Genomic DNA, 17,231 nt, shown 5'->3' with positions numbered 1-17,231 from the left:
CAGAATATCTCCACGATATTGGGGAGTTCAAGGTTGATACCAGCTCGTTGAGTGAAGGCTGAGTATGCGAGGCTGGACAGACAGCTGTACAAAAACCAAAGAGTTTCTGCTGGGATTGAGGGCTTGATTTTCAGTAGAATCAAGGCAGACCGGACAAGGGGCAAAATTAATCGGTGGTAAAAATTAGCAAGTAATCCAGAATCATGAGAGCTCCTTGTCCATCCTGGACTGGAACACGGGGCTCCTCTGAGACGGAGGTATGGCATATCATACTTTTGATATGGTTTCGGCCTGGAAAAAACAACGTCGTGAATTTTACTCTCCGCTGGCGAGTGAAACAAAGTACTGTCCAGCCAGATATTTCACTCTCTTTTATCGTGATCGTTTCACTCTCACAATCGCGCTTTCTCCTATCCCTCATTGCAACCATCCTACATTACAATCCAGGCCGTAGGTCCATTCTTGACGCTTCGGGATCCGCTATGGGTTCCACGATGCCAGAATTCCTCATCAATATGACTTTATCCACTACTCCACAAGCGACATTCGCCCAAGCCGATGCCCTTCTCCTTCAGGCTGCAGAGTTGAAAAATGAAGCGGCCCAACTTCAGTCGCGGATCGATACCATCAATGAACGAGTCGAAATCATGACAACAACAGCCTCAGGCCTTCAAGCTATCGCCAATCAAGATCGAGAAAGCATCCAATTCATGTTTGAGCGATCTCTAGAAGTGTACGAAGACGTTCTCGGTGCCTACGAACGTATCCCTCGCAGGGCGGCCCGACTGGACAATTTGAAGGTTCGAGTGGAAGACGGAATGGCTACAGTAGAAGAACTGGAAGGTTTGCTTCAAGATATGGTCGAATTGCGTAGGACCGGTCGCCTTGAACGATCTCAAGCTCCCGAGCCGGAGAATCTGCCAACCCAATCGACCACTGTGCCGTCCATCGAAGCTTCTCAAAGTGAGATCGAACAGACCCCAACGTTCTCAACCTCCATCAAGCGAAATATGTCTGCGATCCAGGACGAATCCGAGGATGAATCACCAGAGACTATGGCACCCAAGAAGATTAAACTTGGAGGTTCGATTAGTCGAGCCGAAGATGAAGGTGCCGATTCTGGAGCGGGAGAAGACGGGAGTAGGGAAGACACATCGCCAGATGAGACCAATAGCCGATCTTCATTCGACAACGCCAATGGCCGATGCTCTAACCTCGAGTCGTCATTGCACTCGATCGACACCAATGAAGCGAAATCAAGCGTTGAAACCTCATTGATCCAGGACCATGACCCTGGCTATCATGGTCAAGCTTCACAATCCCCCGAGTCAACAAATACCGAATAGTCCTCTTTCTTCAACTCCAAACTCGAAAAACAATCAGGTCCAACTTGACCAGGATGGCGGGGAACCACTTCGCAAGAGGATGAAGCACAATCACAAGATGCTGTATAAAAAATGGGACAACGTTGAGATGGTGGGAAACGAACAGATGAAAAAAGGGAAAACGGCACTGGCTGGGGAAACCTCAAGATACTTGATCAAAGGACACCAAATGAGAGGATCTGTTAGGATCACAGGATAGGTGTCTGCCTCCGAGATCGGGACTTGATTAGGAGTAGCTGTGTGATTCGAATGAGACCTACCTCGAAATCGATACTTGTTTGATGCTGAATGCCTTCTCACTTTCATGGTCTGATCGAGAAGAGTTCGTATCTTCCAATCCTCGGCTTGATACAAAACTGAAACTGCGACCTTTTATTTCCCTACCGTTCCGACACCCTAACTTGTTCTCACCTTCTCATGCTTCTGTCCGAATTTCTACAAATTGTCTCTCCTGAGCGTCGCTCCGTTCGGACGATCCTTCGCTTCCGAGCCTGTGACTTCGGAAGTCATCCCATCCGCGTTCGCAAAGACGTATGTGGCCGAGATCGGCTGACGCGGCAGTAATGAATGGTCGGTGGGCAGAAGACGAACAAAGAATTGCGATCGCAGTGTACAAGGGAGCAAGATAAGAGTGGTCCAAAGACCGAGGATGTTTTGCCGAAGATAGACAAGTCCATGCTTTCGAACATACTCGCAGCTCAAAAGGAGATTGCGACTGGCTGTCGCGAACATGGTGTCATAGTCGAGGCCGGAACTGAGCCATCGTTGATGACTACGGTCATCACAGGCGGATGAACTAAGTATGGGCAATTATTCTCTCTGGATTTTGATGCTCTCAACTGCATTATGGGCTGAGGTGTAAATTAACCACAAGCACCAAAATTGGCGTGTGACCGTGGTTTTGTCCAATTGCCCCTTTCCATCTCCAGCCTTCTCCATGTCTCAGCACCCCTCCATCTTCTTGTGGTCAGCATCTTATCTTTTCACATGCCGATATATTTCATCGCTAGAAAGGACCGAGCTCCTAGCAAGGGGATTGACATCAAATGTAAGTACTTACTGTTTATGGCTGTATGCTGACATAACTGTGCCATCTATGCGTTGCACAAAAGATGTTTCTCCTCAATGCCAGCCATATCTTCACCACACATCTGGCCATGCACCACATTGGTTTACTTCATGTAACGGACGAAATTTCGGTCGTCAAACAGAGATATACTCCGAAAAAAAAAAAAAAAAAAAGATTGAATGCATAGTGTCACCGAGATGGTAATGAGCAGTGGGTCTCCATATGACCAGGTAACGCACCAATCATGCCAAGGGTGACACGTTGACGGCCATTCTCCATACCCCTTGCAGATTATAAGAGCACTGACTGATCTCGCTCACCAGCTATTTCTTCTATCAACTTCTCAGAGCGCTTGAGGTCCACATATTGACCAGCCCTACCGGAGTCTATGTACAAAATGGCCGGATCCATCAAGAAAGTCGTCGTTCTTGGAGTATGAAGACGAGGACCAACCACCTCTCCCTTCCTGTCCGACTGTACTGACATCGAATCCAAGGCCACAGGCAACGTTGGGAAGCCCGTAGTAACCGCTCTCGCCGCTGCCGGCTACACGGTCACCGCCGCCTCTCGCACGGCAGGGCAGAAATTCCCGGACCCCATCATCCCCGCCACCGTCGACTACAGCTCTGTGGACGCCCTCGTCGAACTCTTCCAAGGGCAAGATGCCGTGGTGGAAGCATTCCCTCCCAACGCGGCGACCCTGCAACCCACCATCGTGGATGCCTGTCTCAAGTCCGGCACCATCAAGCACATTATCACACCCGATTTCGCCGGCGACACATTCTCCCCGCACATCACAGAGTTGCCGTTGTACGTGCCCAAGGTCGAAGCCCAGAAACAACTCGAGGAGAAAATCAAAGGCACCGATCTGACTTGGAGCGCCATCATCACGGGCGGATGGTATGACTGGGGTAAGTGAGTTTTCAGATCAAGATCGCAAATCTTCAGCCCCAGTGTTTCCATACCAGACCGTCGGATATGTGCGAGTGACGTGTCAATGCGCACTAACTAACTCAAACCTCTTTGCGATGCCCGTAGCGATCCCACTCGGATACTATTGGATCAATCCCCAGACCAATACCATCATGGTCTATGGCAGCGGCAACCAGCGCAACAGCATGTGTCGAGTGGGCACCGCCGCCAAGGCCGTGTGCGATGTCCTGGCTGATCCGCGCAAATTCCAAAATCGACCTGTCTACGTTGCTGATCATACAGTGAGTATGAATCAGCTGATCCCAATGCTCGAGGAGGTACGTCCGGGCTGGAACATTGTCAAAGTCGACCTGGATGAGTTGTTCGCCGAGGCCAAAAGATTGTGGGACGAAGACACCGAGAAAGGGGTGGAGGTCAGACTTCTCACCAAAGCATATAACGCGTATGGAACTTTCGGTATCTTCGAAGAAAACAATCGATACAACGCGGATTTCGAGGCCAAGATTGAACCGGGATATGGATATCAGAAGAGTGTGGAGGAATTGAAGGAAGAGTTGAAGACACTAGTGGGAGGAACATAACTGGTCGAGGGAATCTCTATTAGTCGACTTTTATCAACCTCCCAACCACCTGCCGTAGGCGAGGGGCCTAACATCAATATACCAGTATAAGCTCGGAGGTAGATTGGGGTACGCCTAAAGAATAAGCACTCGGCGCCTATTGATAGGCATTCGGCGACTGGCCAAGACCCGCTGGGGATCGCGTGTCGCCGGTTGGCCGCACGATGCAAAATGTCTTTTTATTCTCAGTATTTGTCGGTAGTAACAGCTTTGGCAACGAATCAGATGCAGGAAAGCATACAACATCCTAGTCTGCGTGATACTCTGTCCCAGCCTCGCCCCCTGGGGGAACCTCACAACCCAATGGTAGCGCCCAAGGAGCATGAACTGGTCACTCGAATGTTTCTTCTTGACGTAGACCTCAACGCCCTCTTCACTCGGCATGCCTCACTTGAGCATTTCAGGTACCGTTAACCCTCTAGAAGAGGGAACAAAATTCTTTCTGGCTCGATGCGAAAGTGCACGAGTTGGTCAAGTAACTGAATAACTGCGAGACCAACCGGGGCGAGACGTAAGACAGCATGCTAGACTAGTCAAGCCTAGCAATTCCCCATGTATCACCGTAAATGGCCGAACCAGTAGTGCGTTGTCGCATCTGCTCAGGAGCCCGCTGAACCGTCATCACTGGGAGAAGCGGTAGACCCCGGTGATATTGTTAGAAACCGTGCTGATTTCTGAGCTGTGAAGGTGTGGATAGTGGTGCTCTCGACAGCATGTGAGGCGGCATCCGCATCTTTACAAGGGAGTGGATGTGATGAGCGGAAAGGCGGAACAACTTCAGTGTGGCGTACTTGTGCATTCAGATGATGCCATTTCTGCCCTTAGTCCATGGTCAAGAAGAACATTCACTTCTAGCGAACTGAGGGGAGAAAATTACAGGTCCTGTGTCATATTCAGCATGTCGATTCCCACGATCGATCTGAGCAAGTCCAAGGATGTATCAGCCCGGGCTCGGCTCCTGGAAGACCTACGCTACGCCTTACGGGATGTCGGTTTTCTCTATCTTTCCAATACCGGCATAAAGGAAGAAGTGATTCAAGATCTGGTGACGATGATGCCATGTCTCTTCTCCCTTCCTGACGATGTCAAGGAGTCGGTTGCCGTGGTCAAATCTCCTCATTTCCTGGGATTCAGCAAATGGGGGTCCGAGGTCACCGCCGGCATCCAGGACCAGAGAGAGCAATTCGAACTGGCCAATGAATTGGCGGACAAGTACAGCCAGACACCCGGGCTGCCGCTCTACACGAGACTACAGGGTCCTAATCAGTGGCTTGAATCAGAGACCGTGCCCCGATTTGGTGAAATTGTCAAGTCCTACATCACGGCTCTGCAGGATCTAGCTTTTCGATTCCTCGAGGTGGTCACCGAAGCCCTCTACTTGCCTCCCGGCAGTCTTGTTAATTTTACAGGGCCACAAGATCGACTCAAGCTCGTTCACTATCGACCGTCGCCCGATGCCACCATGGATGCTCCCGCGCAGGGAGTCGGCCCCCACAAAGACAGTTCAGGCTGGATGACGTTTCTTCTCCAGGCATCCGATCCGTCCATCAAAGGACTCCAGGTCCTCTCGAAAGATGGCACTTGGCTCGATGTCCCCCCCAAATCTGGCACATTCGTGGTCAATATGGGCCAGGCGTTCGAGGTCGTCACGAACGGAACGTGTAAAGTGACCACTCATCGCGTCCTTCTTCCTCCAGGGGACTATGACAGATACAGTGTGCCCTTTTTCCAAGGAGTCGGACCGGACTTGACGAAGCGAGACCTCAAAGCCTTGTGGGAGCTCTTCGACAAGCTGAAATGGAATACGCGAGAATCGGAGGAGGGCCAACGGATTGATAGTCCCTTTCTTCGAGGGAAATATGAGACGTGGGGAGAGGCACAGCTCAGAACCAAGATCAGAAGCCACCGAGATGTGGGAAGGAGACATTATCCTGATGTCTTTGAGAAATATATTAACGATGACTGAACAGGATAGTAACTTGGTCATTCTTGTCTAGAACATTTTATTCAACAATCCTGTCGTTGTTGGTGCCCCACTCTTCGAATCTTTTCAATTCCATTTGTTCCCCTTTAGCAAAGGCACGACACCAGGGTCAAACGTCTTCCAATATGGATTCTCTAGATGGTATTTCTGACTACTTTCCTTCTCGTCCCGTTCAACGATGGTGAAATCGCGTTCGTCGTAACGGATTGCATGACAAACCAGGAGATGGTCTCCTTGTCCTTGGACTATACCCGGGGAGTTTCGATAGGCTGGATCGGCGGATGGGGCACCCATGTGGGTGGTAATTGTTCTGGTTGGAACAGCAGCCTAGCGTAGATGTGCTGAGGGATTTTTCTGCTACACATCTGCGTGGGAATATTGTCCACGAGTTTCTGAGCTGATTCGAGTTGACCTCGTTTATATTTGCCTTTGTTGATTCCCCCACCTGACAATTTATCGTATGGAGGCTTGGCAAAAGTGGTTTCAAATGACAGGGTTCCTTCTCCCGCATTGCAGCATTTTTCTTTTTTTTTTTTTTTTTTGGATCCGACTGCATCTTTTCAATTGAGTTTACAAGAGATAAACACTCGGCGTCTCGTCCAGGCACGTGGCCCGGCGCTGTATGTTCTCCGCCTATGACGCTCGCCCTCGGTGTTTTAGTTTGTATTGACAATTTTCTTTATAAGATGCTTTGATGCTCGCATCGCGTTACTCAGATGGCACATTCCTGACATCCTTCATCTCTACCCGGCCCCTACCATTATTCTCTTCCCTCGATTGTCTCGGCCCTGGATAATGGGTCGCGAGTCCCACAGGCCCTCTAAGCCCCCTCGTCGTGCTTGGAGATGAAGTTTGCAAAGTGCGCCACGGCGGCCCCATTCCGATGAGCACGGCACGTTACTGACCGGTCTAGGGAATTGGAGGACGAAGCCGTCCCCGAATGGAGAGTTAAATATCTCAATTACAAGGCAGGTGCGGGATATCCCCCTTCTCGAGCGATCCGCTGATGGTTCCAGCAAGGAAAGAAAAAAATCAAGGCCATCTCGAAAGCCCTCCGAGCTCTCAACAAAACACCTGCCATCCCTGGCCGTCCAAACCTCCTCCCTGAAGATGCGGATGGAACCCCTTTTACCCATTATGACTTTAATCGGCCCCGCCCGGGCACCGCTCATTCTATCCAGTCGCTACCCGAACTCGACGAGATTGCTCCTGACCAAGATGCAGACCGGGATCACCAGCCGCCTGCCATGCGAAAGGAGAGCGAGACTTGGTTTGCACAATCGCCGCCCATTCTCATTCCGGGGGCAGAGAGTCAAGAGGGGAGCGGTGGGTCAACACCGGAAAGACAACCACTGCACGGCAGCCATCGATACCCACGGACCAGACGACCGATGAATTATGGGAGTATTGTCGGTACGCCCCCATCAGAAGAGATATCGGGACACCTGGCGACTCTCGAACTTCCTGATCCGGCGTTGAACCCTGCTCGGGGTCGAACGACAACGGAAACAGAACCTCCACCTTCATGTCCCCCTCTGCCGCGACCTGTTCCGGAGGCGGTCCAGGTTCCTCCCGGCCCTGATCCGTATCACGTCGGTGAAACCACCCGCCGAGCACGACACAGCTTGGGAGGCGGGCTTGCGAAAACCATGTTCCAAAAACGAGCGGCGGCAGGGTCTCAATCGTTATCCGTTCCCAAGTTGAATACCTACCCTCGATCTCGGTTGAGGAGATTATTCTCCGCACAAGCCCTAGATGAGCCTACCGTCAATGATGTGCAACTCGAAGCGTATAGAGAACTCGACGCTCGGCAAGCCGAATTCTTTTCGTTTTTAGACAGCGAACTAGACAAAATCGAGTCGTTTTACAAGTTCAAAGAGGAGGAAGCCACGGAACGTCTCCAAGTTCTTCGACGACAGCTGCATGAGATGAGGGATCGCAGACTGGCCGAAATTTTACGATCAAAGAAGCCTGAAGAGACACTGAGTCCACCGGCTGTGGACGGAGTTTTGTCTGGTGATCGGTCAAGAGCATCCCTCAAGGAGCACATCCGTCCCAATGGAAATGGGTCTTCCTATTTCATCAAGAAACCCCTGGAGGACGCTCTTGCACGCCGCAAAACCGTGGACAAAACGCTTCAGGCAATGCAGCAATTGAGTTCCCCCCCAGGACCGAAGGCTCAACAACGGATTCACGATGCGAAGCAAGATTATGTCCGGCATAACCATGGAAATGACATTCCGCACCGGGTCGCGAAGAGGAAACTCAAACTGGCGTTGCAGGAATTCTACCGAGCTCTCGAATTGCTCAAATCCTACGCTCTCCTCAACCGAACCGGATTTCGCAAAATCAACAAGAAGTACGACAAAGCGGTCCAAGCTCGGCCACCACTGCGATATATGTCGGAAAAGGTCAACAACGCGTACTTCGTGACCAGTGATGTGATTGACCAACATCTGACCGCGGTCGAAGATTTGTACTCGCGTTACTTTGAGCGCGGCAACCGCAAAATTGCCGTCCGGAAACTTCGATCGAAGTTGGGCGCCGGAGACCAATCCGGAACGACGTTTCGCAACGGCCTCTACGTGGCAGCGGGAACTTGTTTTGGGGTGGCCGGTCTCATGGACGCCAGCCATCGGCTCAATGATCCCAATCCGCTCGTGGCGACCCATACGAGCTACCTCCTGCAGCTGTATGCCGGATACTTTCTGGCCCTCCTTTTATTCCTCCTGTTTTGCCTGGACTGCCGGGTCTGGACCCACGCACATATCAATTACGTCTTTGTTTTCGAATACGACACTCGACATGTCCTGGACTGGCGACAATTGGCCGAATTACCTTGCTTCTTTCTATTCTTAAACGGTCTCTTTCTCTACCTCAATTTTCAGCAGAGTTCCGATGATGGGTTTTACCTGTATTGGCCGATCGTGCTAATCGCGATCACGCTGGTCATGATGGTGCTTCCCTTCAAAATTCTCTACTACAACGCAAGACGGTGGTGGGGTTATTCCAATTGGAGACTTCTCCTGGCCGGCTTGTACCCCGTCGAATTCCGAGACTTCTACTTGGGCGACATGTATTGCTCTCAGACGTACGCGATGGGCCAGATTGAGGTGTTTTTCTGTCTCTATGTGAATGACTGGAATCATCCGGCCCAATGCAATTCAAATCACTCCCGGCTTTTGGGATTCTTCACGGCGCTTCCGGCGGTCTGGCGTGCTCTCCAATGTCTTCGCCGCTACCACGATTCCCGAAACTGGTTTCCCCATCTGGCCAATTTCTGCAAGTACTTGGGCAACATTCTGTACTACATGACGCTCTCCATCTATCGCATGGACATGACCTACGAAACACGCGCCGCCTTCATCACCTTTGCCGCCCTCAACGGAATTTACTGCTCATTCTGGGACGTTTTTATGGACTTTAGTCTCGGGAATCCATGGGCAAAGCATCCTTTCCTGCGCGATCAGCTTGCCTACAAGAAAGTCTGGGTCTACTACTTCGCGATGGTGGCCAATGTCGTACTGAGGCAGCAGTGGGTATTCTACGCCATATTCACTTCCGACCTACAACATTCGGCCATGTTGTCCTTCCTCGTCAGTCTAGCGGAAGTCATTCGCAGAGGAATGTGGTCTTTGTTTCGTGTCGAGAATGAACATTGCAACAACGTGGGCCAATTCCGTGCCTCCAGAGATATCCCATTGCCGTATGACCTGCCGCATTCACCGAGCGTGCGCGGCCAATCCGCCGAATCAAAACGCCAAACCCTGTCCGCGCCTGGCGATCACGCGACTCAGACGGACGCGACGGGCGTCGATCTGGAACGTTCATCTACTCTGACGACTACCTCTTCCCTCCGCAAGCGCAAGACGCCGACCACGCCGCGCACCCCCGGTCTCCGTGCCCTGCAACGCGTTGGCACTGCCATTGCGTCGGCACATGCACAAGACTTCGAGAAACGCCGCCGACCCGAGATCGAAGGTGCTGGACATGACGACGCCACTCTTGCCGAAGAAGGTAGTAGTGACGAGGAGGACGATGGAGACGGTGGCGATGAAGAGGTGGCCGAACTCCAACGTCAGAGACAACATGAGATTGATGAGCGTGAAATTACCGAGGCCGAGAGGATGGTCAGTCGCGCCAGAGACGGCGTGCGCTAGTTCTGTTCGTCGTGGGCTTGTGAATGGGAGGGGAATATTGATATAGTTTTCTGGTTCCAGCCCGAACAAAAACCCAACCCGCCAAGACAGGTTAGGTCGAGTCCATCATAACGAGTGTTTATACCTTTTCTGGCCGACATACAGTATCACATCGTGATCATAATCAATTTTGGTCACGTCTTGTAGATGGAAACGATAGTTTTTGAGGTTTGATGATTGGATATATATAATGTGACATGTACAATTCAATTCACGAGCGAATGGATAACTCGGATTCCAGCTCTCACTCGTGTTGCTTGTGTTGTGAAGACATGATTCTTTCTTGAAGGACCCTGAATATCCCGTCGCTTCTTTGCCACTCCTTGCCATGTCCGACCATGCTCTTGATTCACGTTTCTTTCTTCCTCGACTCGACTGACCATCTCAGTCGTCTTCTCTTCGAAGGGGTTTATATCCACACAAGCGCGTTCGTCCATGTGATCTCGATCGACCGAGAACGATTCCCCCTTGTCTTCACCACATCGCCATCTACTAAGCGGACGCTCTTCTCTCTTTTCACATACCGTGGAAAAGTCCACTTTATTTAACCATACGAGACCTGCGGCGAGGGTTCACCCGGTGCCATGAAATTCGTGTCCGGGTTTCCTGTCTCCTTGGCCGCCGAGCAGCGGGCCATAGTCGGCGAACTGTACGCGGAAGAGAAGTCAGCATTCATATCCGGGGAGAAAGGGGAGAGGAGAGGAACAGGGGACATGCTTTCTCGAAATAACATCCGTCATGTAAAAGTTCTTAATGGGCAACTCCAAAACCTTGCCCGTGGCCTTGGCACCTTTATGCGCATCCACCAGCTGGACTTTGCTCAAGGCCGTCAACGCGCTGGGCTCAAGCGTATCGTACCGTCTGAGGGCCGGGCTGATCTCCTCAAGTCTGTCGCGGAGCACTTCCAGATCGTCATACGGAAGTGGGACGCCCAGAAATTCGGACGCTGCTCGTATGATCTTCCAATCGGTCCTGGCTGCCCCGGGCAATGTGACAGCCGACCGAGTAATTTGGACACGGCCTTCGGTGTTCACGTACGTGCCTGATTTTTCGGTATATGTGGCGCCGGGCAGAATGACGTCGGCGAGCTGGGCGCCAGTCTCACCGTGGTGGCCTTGATAAATGACAAAGGCGTCCTTGGGGATATCTGCCTCAGAGATCTCATCGGCGCCGAGGAGCCAGACCATCTTGGGTTTCGTCTCTGCCACTTTTGGTGACGGAGTGGTGAAACCGACTTCATAGGCGCCCGCCCTTGACGCGGCGCGCTGGAGGACGTTGTAGCCTTGCCATTCAGGTGTGTTGAAGTTGGCTGGGTGCTTGTCCACGAACGAGCCGACGGATTCAAAGATGGCGGCGGCATCAGGATGCTCGGCAACAGCGCTACCCACGATGATCATAGGTTTCTTTGCCACCGATAGCTTCTTGCCGAATTCGCCGGAGAGAGCTTTCTTCACCGCCGCCGCATCGGTACCCAAGTGTTCGAATTGGAAGGTGCTTTCGAAAGGTTCGCCAATGTAACCAATCTCCAGGGGTGAGCGCATCCATTGCTTTCGAATTCGGGCGTTCAGGACGGCAGCTTCCCATCGTGGATTGCTGCCGATGATCAGCATGGCGTCGGCCTCTTCAATACCATAGATTTTGGAGTTGAACAGGTAGTTCGCCCGGACATCCACGCCATGTGCAATCGGCGCACCACCACCGGGTTGATCCAGGGCCAGGTTTTCGGACTTCAATCTGTTGGCCAGATCTTTCATGGCCACCAAAGATTCCACCTCAATGAGATGTCCGGCAATGGCCTTGAATTCGTTCGCCGCTGGTTGGAGCCGGAGGAAGGCATTGCCGATTTCGGAAAGCGCTTGTTCCCATGTCGCCGGCAAGAATTTGTCCTCTTTTCGGATCAACGGCGTGGTCAATCTCTGAGTCTTCAATCCATCCATGGCAAACCGTGTCTTGTCATCGATCCACTCTTCATTGATGTCATCGTTCAATCGCGGGAGAATTCTCTTGACCTCCATTCCTCTTGCGTCCACTCGAATGTTGGATCCCAGAGCATTCAACACGTCGATCGATTCGAATCGGGTGAGCTCCCAAGGTCGATAGCTAAAGGCGCCGGGTTTGGGCAACAGGGCCCCCACCGGACAGAGGTCGATCACATTGGCCGAAAGCTCGGTATCAAGGCTCCGTTCAATATAGGTGCCGATTTCCAGCGAGTTGCCTCGTCCTGTCGATCCGAGTTCGGGCGCACCCGCAATCTCGTTGGCGAATCGAATACATCTCGTGCAGTGGATACATCGGTTCATCGAAGTCTTGATCAAAGGTCCAATATTCTTGTCCTCCACCGCACGCTTGCCAGTGATTTCATGGAAACGACCCCGATCAGCTCCGTATCTCATGGACTGATCTTGTAGATCACATTGGCCACCTTGATCGCAGATGGGACAATCCAGAGGATGGTTGGCCAACAAGAACTCCATAATCCCTTCTCTTGCTTTGTGTGTCATGGGCGAATCGGTCTTGACCACCATCCCGGGCTGGACGGGCCATGCACAGGAGGCCACGGGTTTGGGAACTCGTTCGACTTCGACCAGGCACATACGACAGTTACCGGCGATGAGGAGTTTTCTAGACACACACAACCAAGGTCAGCTCAATTGGGGGGGAGGGGAACACGATATTGGACAGACTCATGATAGCAGTATCTTGGAATTGTCACCCCGGCCTTTTCACAGGCTTGGATCAGAGCTGAGCCCGCCTCTATGGACACTTTCTTCCCATCGATGGTAAGGTCAACTTCGGCGGGTCGTCTTGCGGAGGAGGTGAATGTCCGGGTCGCCGGCGAAGTCAGGGAGGATCTAGATCGCGCAGCGGCGCGAAGAAGCTGAGACCGCATGGTGCCAGGTCGGTCGAGCTGGTCTCAGCTATCGAAGTGGGAGGACGATGTTGTTGAAAGGAACGTTGGCGTCGACGAGGAGCTCGTTCAATGGAGCTTCAAGTTTCCTGACGTCCTGTAAAGATGGTTGCAAACTCTCCAAATACTTGCTCTACGATTGGTCAACACCAGACTTGGCATTTAGCACTGTAGAGATCCCCCCGTTTCATTTTACTGATCACTCACATCCATGGCTTTCGATTTTGTCTTGATCAATTTTCTTGGAATCTAAACTGAGTTGACAGGGCATCTTTAGCAAACCTGTAACCGCCAACATTCCCGACATGAAGCACCTCTTTCAGTGCCTTCCATCCGACTCCCCCCCTCTAACCCTGTGCTATTCATCGGCTTCATCTTCGAGAGAACAGGTCTCTCAGCTTCCTCCTATACCCTCCAATGACCTGCCGAAGTGACAAGCAACACCACATAATCGTCTTGATGGGAATCCACGACAGCCAACCCTTCTTCAAATCTATTCCCGACTCCTCCGTAATCACGTCTACCATGCCGATCATGAACTGAACCGGCCCTCCTCTAAACATCGCATTCTTATTGTGCATGGTTCGTTGCTGGATTTTTTGGGCTCGAGGGAACATGACTTGCTCATATTGCTCCACCGCCTCGTCCATGCTCCCATTCCTCGTCACCGCCGTTTCCAGCACCTCTGCCAATTCCAATGCATCTTTCATGGCCTTGTTGACGCCCTCTCCGGTGAAAGGAGTCATTAGACTAGCCGAATCCCCAATCAACGTGTATCCCTTCCGGTGGTCCCAGAAATGTCCGACTGGAAGTTCATACAGCGACCGAGGCCGGAGATTGGTGCTCGCGCGAACCACTTCTCGCAGTTCACATGCCCAATCCCGGTAGTTTTCCAGGACCATTTCTTTCAATTTCTCCTCGTCGGAGCCGCAAGATGCCATGAGATCGGACGGGTAGTTTTCCTCCTTCAACGACCACTGGGAGACTTTGATGCTCTCGTCGCCCATTCTTTGTGCGACGATGGCTTTGCCGTCCGAAAATGAAAAGTAACTTCCTCTCCCGACCATCTTGGATATCTTGGGGTAGTCTCTGTCCGGGTTCTCGATGACACTTTCAAATCCACCCATTCCTGCATAATGCGGACGAATATCCGTCAAGACGTGTCTGACTTTGGACCATGCACCGTCAGCACCGACCACCAAATCAAAGGGTCCGGCCGTGGTGCCGTCACGAAATGTCAGGATGCCGTTGGTGGGCTCGATGGACCGCAGAGTCTTTCCCCATTGGACCATTTCCGGCTTGACGCTGTTGAGCAGCATGCCTTTCAAGATTTCGCGATCTATCTCTGGTCGCTCGTAGTCGACTTTCGCCCCGGCCATGGACGAATGTTTCTTGTGGACAATTATCGTGGCGTTCTCGTCGGCAAAGGACAATTCCTCGCCATCGTAGCGCAAATGCTTGAGTGCTTCCTCCCATAAGCCGGCTTTCTTCAGAGCGGCGAGACCGGTGTCGGTATGTAGATCTAGTGTGCCGCCCTGGTATAGTCGTGATGTGGGCGAGGCGTCATGTTCGAATATTGTGATGGAGACATCGACGTTCGCGACTTGGAGGAGCCGCGCCAAGGTGAGGCCTGCCGGGCCCGCGCCGACAATGGCGATGCTGAATGGCATGGGCTGACTTATTGAATGTGGAAGATAACCCGTGAGGAATCTTTTTGCATTTAGATTTCCACACAGGAACCGGCCTTTGTCCGACCGTGAAAATTAAGGAGCACAGATGGAAGAAATTTCGACGTCGATGAGGAAGAGGTATGAGGCTCAGAACCGCTGGTGTCCTATTTCGCACAATATATACTCCCGTGTGGTTTGCCTTAAATTCTAGCGACTCCCTACACCGTCCCCGTCCATGATACTCTCCCATAATAGCCCTAAAATTATCTCACCCCTTCGAATCATACAGTACTCCGTGTCGAGTGCATCGGGGCAGGCGTTTCGCGAACCCAACGCCCAACCACGCAGGACTAGCTTGGAATTCTTACCTAAAAGGTGATGGGCTTGTTGCGCTTGAAGCTAGCAGCCGGCCACGACTCGGACCCGGACGCAGGCTCTCATCGGCCGAAAGCGACACTTTGCCGTCCTTATCCCTAATTCGGGCATCAGCGCGAAATTGCATCATCCATGAGACGAGATCTTTTTGTCCAATGTTCTATTATGGTATTGGACAGAACATTTGGCACAAATTATACCAACATCGCTCCCACGCCCACCATAGCAGCGAACCCGAGCTCACCCGTCATTCCACCTCGTCTCTGGATATGTACGGCCACACTCGAACTGGTGGCAGGGGCCTCCCCAGACTGTGTTGGACGGGGGGGAGACGACTCATCATAGCTCTCAGCCGTGGGGCATGACAAACTATCGCATAACGCGGCAAGTTCTGGGCTCGGCACAAACGTCCGAATCGGTCTGGTATTGTTTTTCAGCGCATTACCGTCCGCGTCGAGACTTTCCACCAGACTCCATGCGTGATATCTCGGTGCGGTGAAGTGAGTTTCAAACCCGTTGCGGTCGACCGTGTCGACGACGGTCCAAGGTCCTGTGCGGGAGGTGCTGGCATAGATGCGCCATTGGGCTGGTTTCGTGGCGCCATTCCAACTCATCCAATACGACGTGGGAGCGCTTGTGTTATGTGCATAGGTGTACAAAGCGGGGGCGTCGGTCGGGTTGGTGGTGAGGTTATATTTAAAGGCGCGATAGTTCATCGATCCCGTGGTAGCAAAGTGGCCTTGCTGTACCATACGCCCGTCCGGCGTGTATTCCGAGATGTAAGCGTTGGAGCCCCAACCCAAGAACACATTGGAGGTACGCCAGTCTTGATTGCGTCCCAGGAGCTGTATGTTCCCTTGGGAGGCCGAGATCATTTCATCTGGTGCGATGAAGTCTTGAACGAGCGATACAGTGCCGGTGGTGTGGTCCAATTTCAGAAGCATCCCCGCCGAATGCCGTGATGTCTGATTGTAACCATTCGAGGCGTTGTCAAATAGCGAAATAATGGTCGTGGTCTCGTTTTCTTCGCGAAACCGTGCGTCATGCTGAAAGCTGAAATTCAGGCCCGGGGCGAAGCTGAAATCAGAGGTGGCTCCGCCCAACCTCCATATGATATGTCCATCTTGACCCGAAACTTTATACACCGTGCAGGTATGGCGGGCAGAAACCAAGTAGTCCCCATCTGCATTCTGATCGACCGCGTTGATGTGGAAGTAGTCCCATGGACTCGTCGATGAAAAGCCGGTTCCAGAGACTTCGGTCGAATTGGGCATCACGAAACTCTCGCTCAACGGGACATGATCAAGAGCAGACCATTCAAAGAGCAGTCTTTTCGTGCCGAGTTCGATGTGTTGGAAGAAATTGTTCATGATCCAGCCTTGCCCGGCAGTGATGTCATAGTCGGTCAGATCGTAATGCTCGGGCTGATAGAGCGTGAAGAGGGAAGTCCCATCGTCAAGCACGTGGAATTCGTGTTCGTCAAAATTGGCCAACCCACCTTGGGAGTGGATAGATGTTCGCGTGGTGAGCGAGTCGTCGAGGATCACGGCGTAGCCGCGAACATATCCATCATTTTGTGCGCCCGTAATGAAACACAGATGATCAGTTCCATCGACCGAACAGACATGGAAATTGTGAGAAGGACCGCCGCCTGTCGAGCCAAACCCGGAGTAAACCAAGTTCTGGTTTCGTCAGTGAGCCCCGTGTTCTCCCCACTTGCGTTGGAGGTGTTACTAACTCCTCTGTTATCATAGATGTAGATCGCCTCTTGAAATGTTTGATATGGTCCTAGAAAAATATAGCCAGGAGTTACGGCATCTTCGTCGAACAAGGAAATATTGAGGAAAGGAGCGTAAATGTCAGGTCTCTAGTCGCAGATCAGCAATGGTCAGCCACGAATATCCGGGGTCTTGTTCGGACAGATTTGTATTGAGACAGTGGACCAGTGCCATTGGTCCCGATAGGAGCCTGACCTTGGCCTCGAGCACCAGGCAGGGTCCATGCGGCAAGGAACGAAGATGCGATAAGCCGGAGGGAAAGCCCCATCCCGGAGAAAGCCAACGAGACAGACGAGCGTCAATGTCCGCA

The 17,231-nt window shown here is 52.0% G+C and overlaps 8 protein-coding genes across 8 annotated transcripts; 4 read left to right on the top strand and 4 right to left on the bottom strand.

The window, feature by feature from the left end:
* Positions 1-494: 494 nt before the first annotated feature.
* Positions 495-1,346, top strand: Z518_00366 (uncharacterized protein; the record flags this gene model as incomplete). The annotated part of the gene is made up of 1 exon (XM_013420969.1): positions 495-1,346. The coding sequence occupies one exon, from the start codon at positions 495-497 to the stop codon at positions 1,344-1,346; it is 852 nt and encodes a 283-aa protein (XP_013276423.1).
* Positions 1,347-2,851: 1,505 nt separating this feature from the next.
* Positions 2,852-3,968, top strand: Z518_00365 (uncharacterized protein; the record flags this gene model as incomplete). Its single annotated transcript, XM_013420968.1, has 3 exons — positions 2,852-2,887; positions 2,951-3,365; positions 3,493-3,968. 3 exons carry the CDS (start codon positions 2,852-2,854, stop codon positions 3,966-3,968), a joined length of 927 nt encoding a protein of 308 aa, XP_013276422.1.
* A 937-nt stretch (positions 3,969-4,905) lies between these two features.
* Z518_00364 (uncharacterized protein) lies at positions 4,906-5,973 on the top strand (the record flags this gene model as incomplete). The annotated part of the gene is made up of 1 exon (XM_013420967.1): positions 4,906-5,973. One exon carries the CDS (start codon positions 4,906-4,908, stop codon positions 5,971-5,973), a length of 1,068 nt encoding a protein of 355 aa, XP_013276421.1.
* An 84-nt stretch (positions 5,974-6,057) lies between these two features.
* On the bottom strand, positions 6,058-6,285 carry Z518_00363 (uncharacterized protein; the record flags this gene model as incomplete). Its single annotated transcript, XM_013420966.1, has 1 exon — positions 6,058-6,285. One exon carries the CDS (start codon positions 6,283-6,285, stop codon positions 6,058-6,060), a length of 228 nt encoding a protein of 75 aa, XP_013276420.1.
* A 551-nt stretch (positions 6,286-6,836) lies between these two features.
* Positions 6,837-10,151, top strand: Z518_00362 (uncharacterized protein; the record flags this gene model as incomplete). Its single annotated transcript, XM_013420965.1, has 3 exons — positions 6,837-6,850; positions 6,905-6,963; positions 7,012-10,151. The coding sequence occupies 3 exons, from the start codon at positions 6,837-6,839 to the stop codon at positions 10,149-10,151; spliced, it is 3,213 nt and encodes a 1,070-aa protein (XP_013276419.1).
* Positions 10,152-10,396: 245 nt separating this feature from the next.
* Positions 10,397-13,080, bottom strand: Z518_00361 (NADH-ubiquinone oxidoreductase 78 kDa subunit, mitochondrial; the record flags this gene model as incomplete). Its single annotated transcript, XM_013420964.1, has 4 exons — positions 10,397-10,679; positions 10,767-10,837; positions 10,904-12,812; positions 12,875-13,080. The coding sequence occupies 4 exons, from the start codon at positions 13,078-13,080 to the stop codon at positions 10,397-10,399; spliced, it is 2,469 nt and encodes an 822-aa protein (XP_013276418.1).
* A 389-nt stretch (positions 13,081-13,469) lies between these two features.
* Z518_00360 (uncharacterized protein) lies at positions 13,470-14,768 on the bottom strand (the record flags this gene model as incomplete). The annotated part of the gene is made up of 1 exon (XM_013420963.1): positions 13,470-14,768. One exon carries the CDS (start codon positions 14,766-14,768, stop codon positions 13,470-13,472), a length of 1,299 nt encoding a protein of 432 aa, XP_013276417.1.
* A 569-nt stretch (positions 14,769-15,337) lies between these two features.
* On the bottom strand, positions 15,338-17,189 carry Z518_00359 (uncharacterized protein; the record flags this gene model as incomplete). Its single annotated transcript, XM_013420962.1, has 3 exons — positions 15,338-16,825; positions 16,882-17,010; positions 17,064-17,189. 3 exons carry the CDS (start codon positions 17,187-17,189, stop codon positions 15,338-15,340), a joined length of 1,743 nt encoding a protein of 580 aa, XP_013276416.1.
* Positions 17,190-17,231: the final 42 nt, after the last annotated feature.

The sequence above is a fragment of the Rhinocladiella mackenziei genome (genome assembly GCF_000835555.1).
Source record: "Rhinocladiella mackenziei CBS 650.93 unplaced genomic scaffold supercont1.1, whole genome shotgun sequence".
NCBI classification, from domain to species: Eukaryota; Fungi; Ascomycota; class Eurotiomycetes; order Chaetothyriales; family Herpotrichiellaceae; genus Rhinocladiella; species Rhinocladiella mackenziei.
This window is presented reverse-complemented; position numbering and strand designations above follow the sequence as displayed.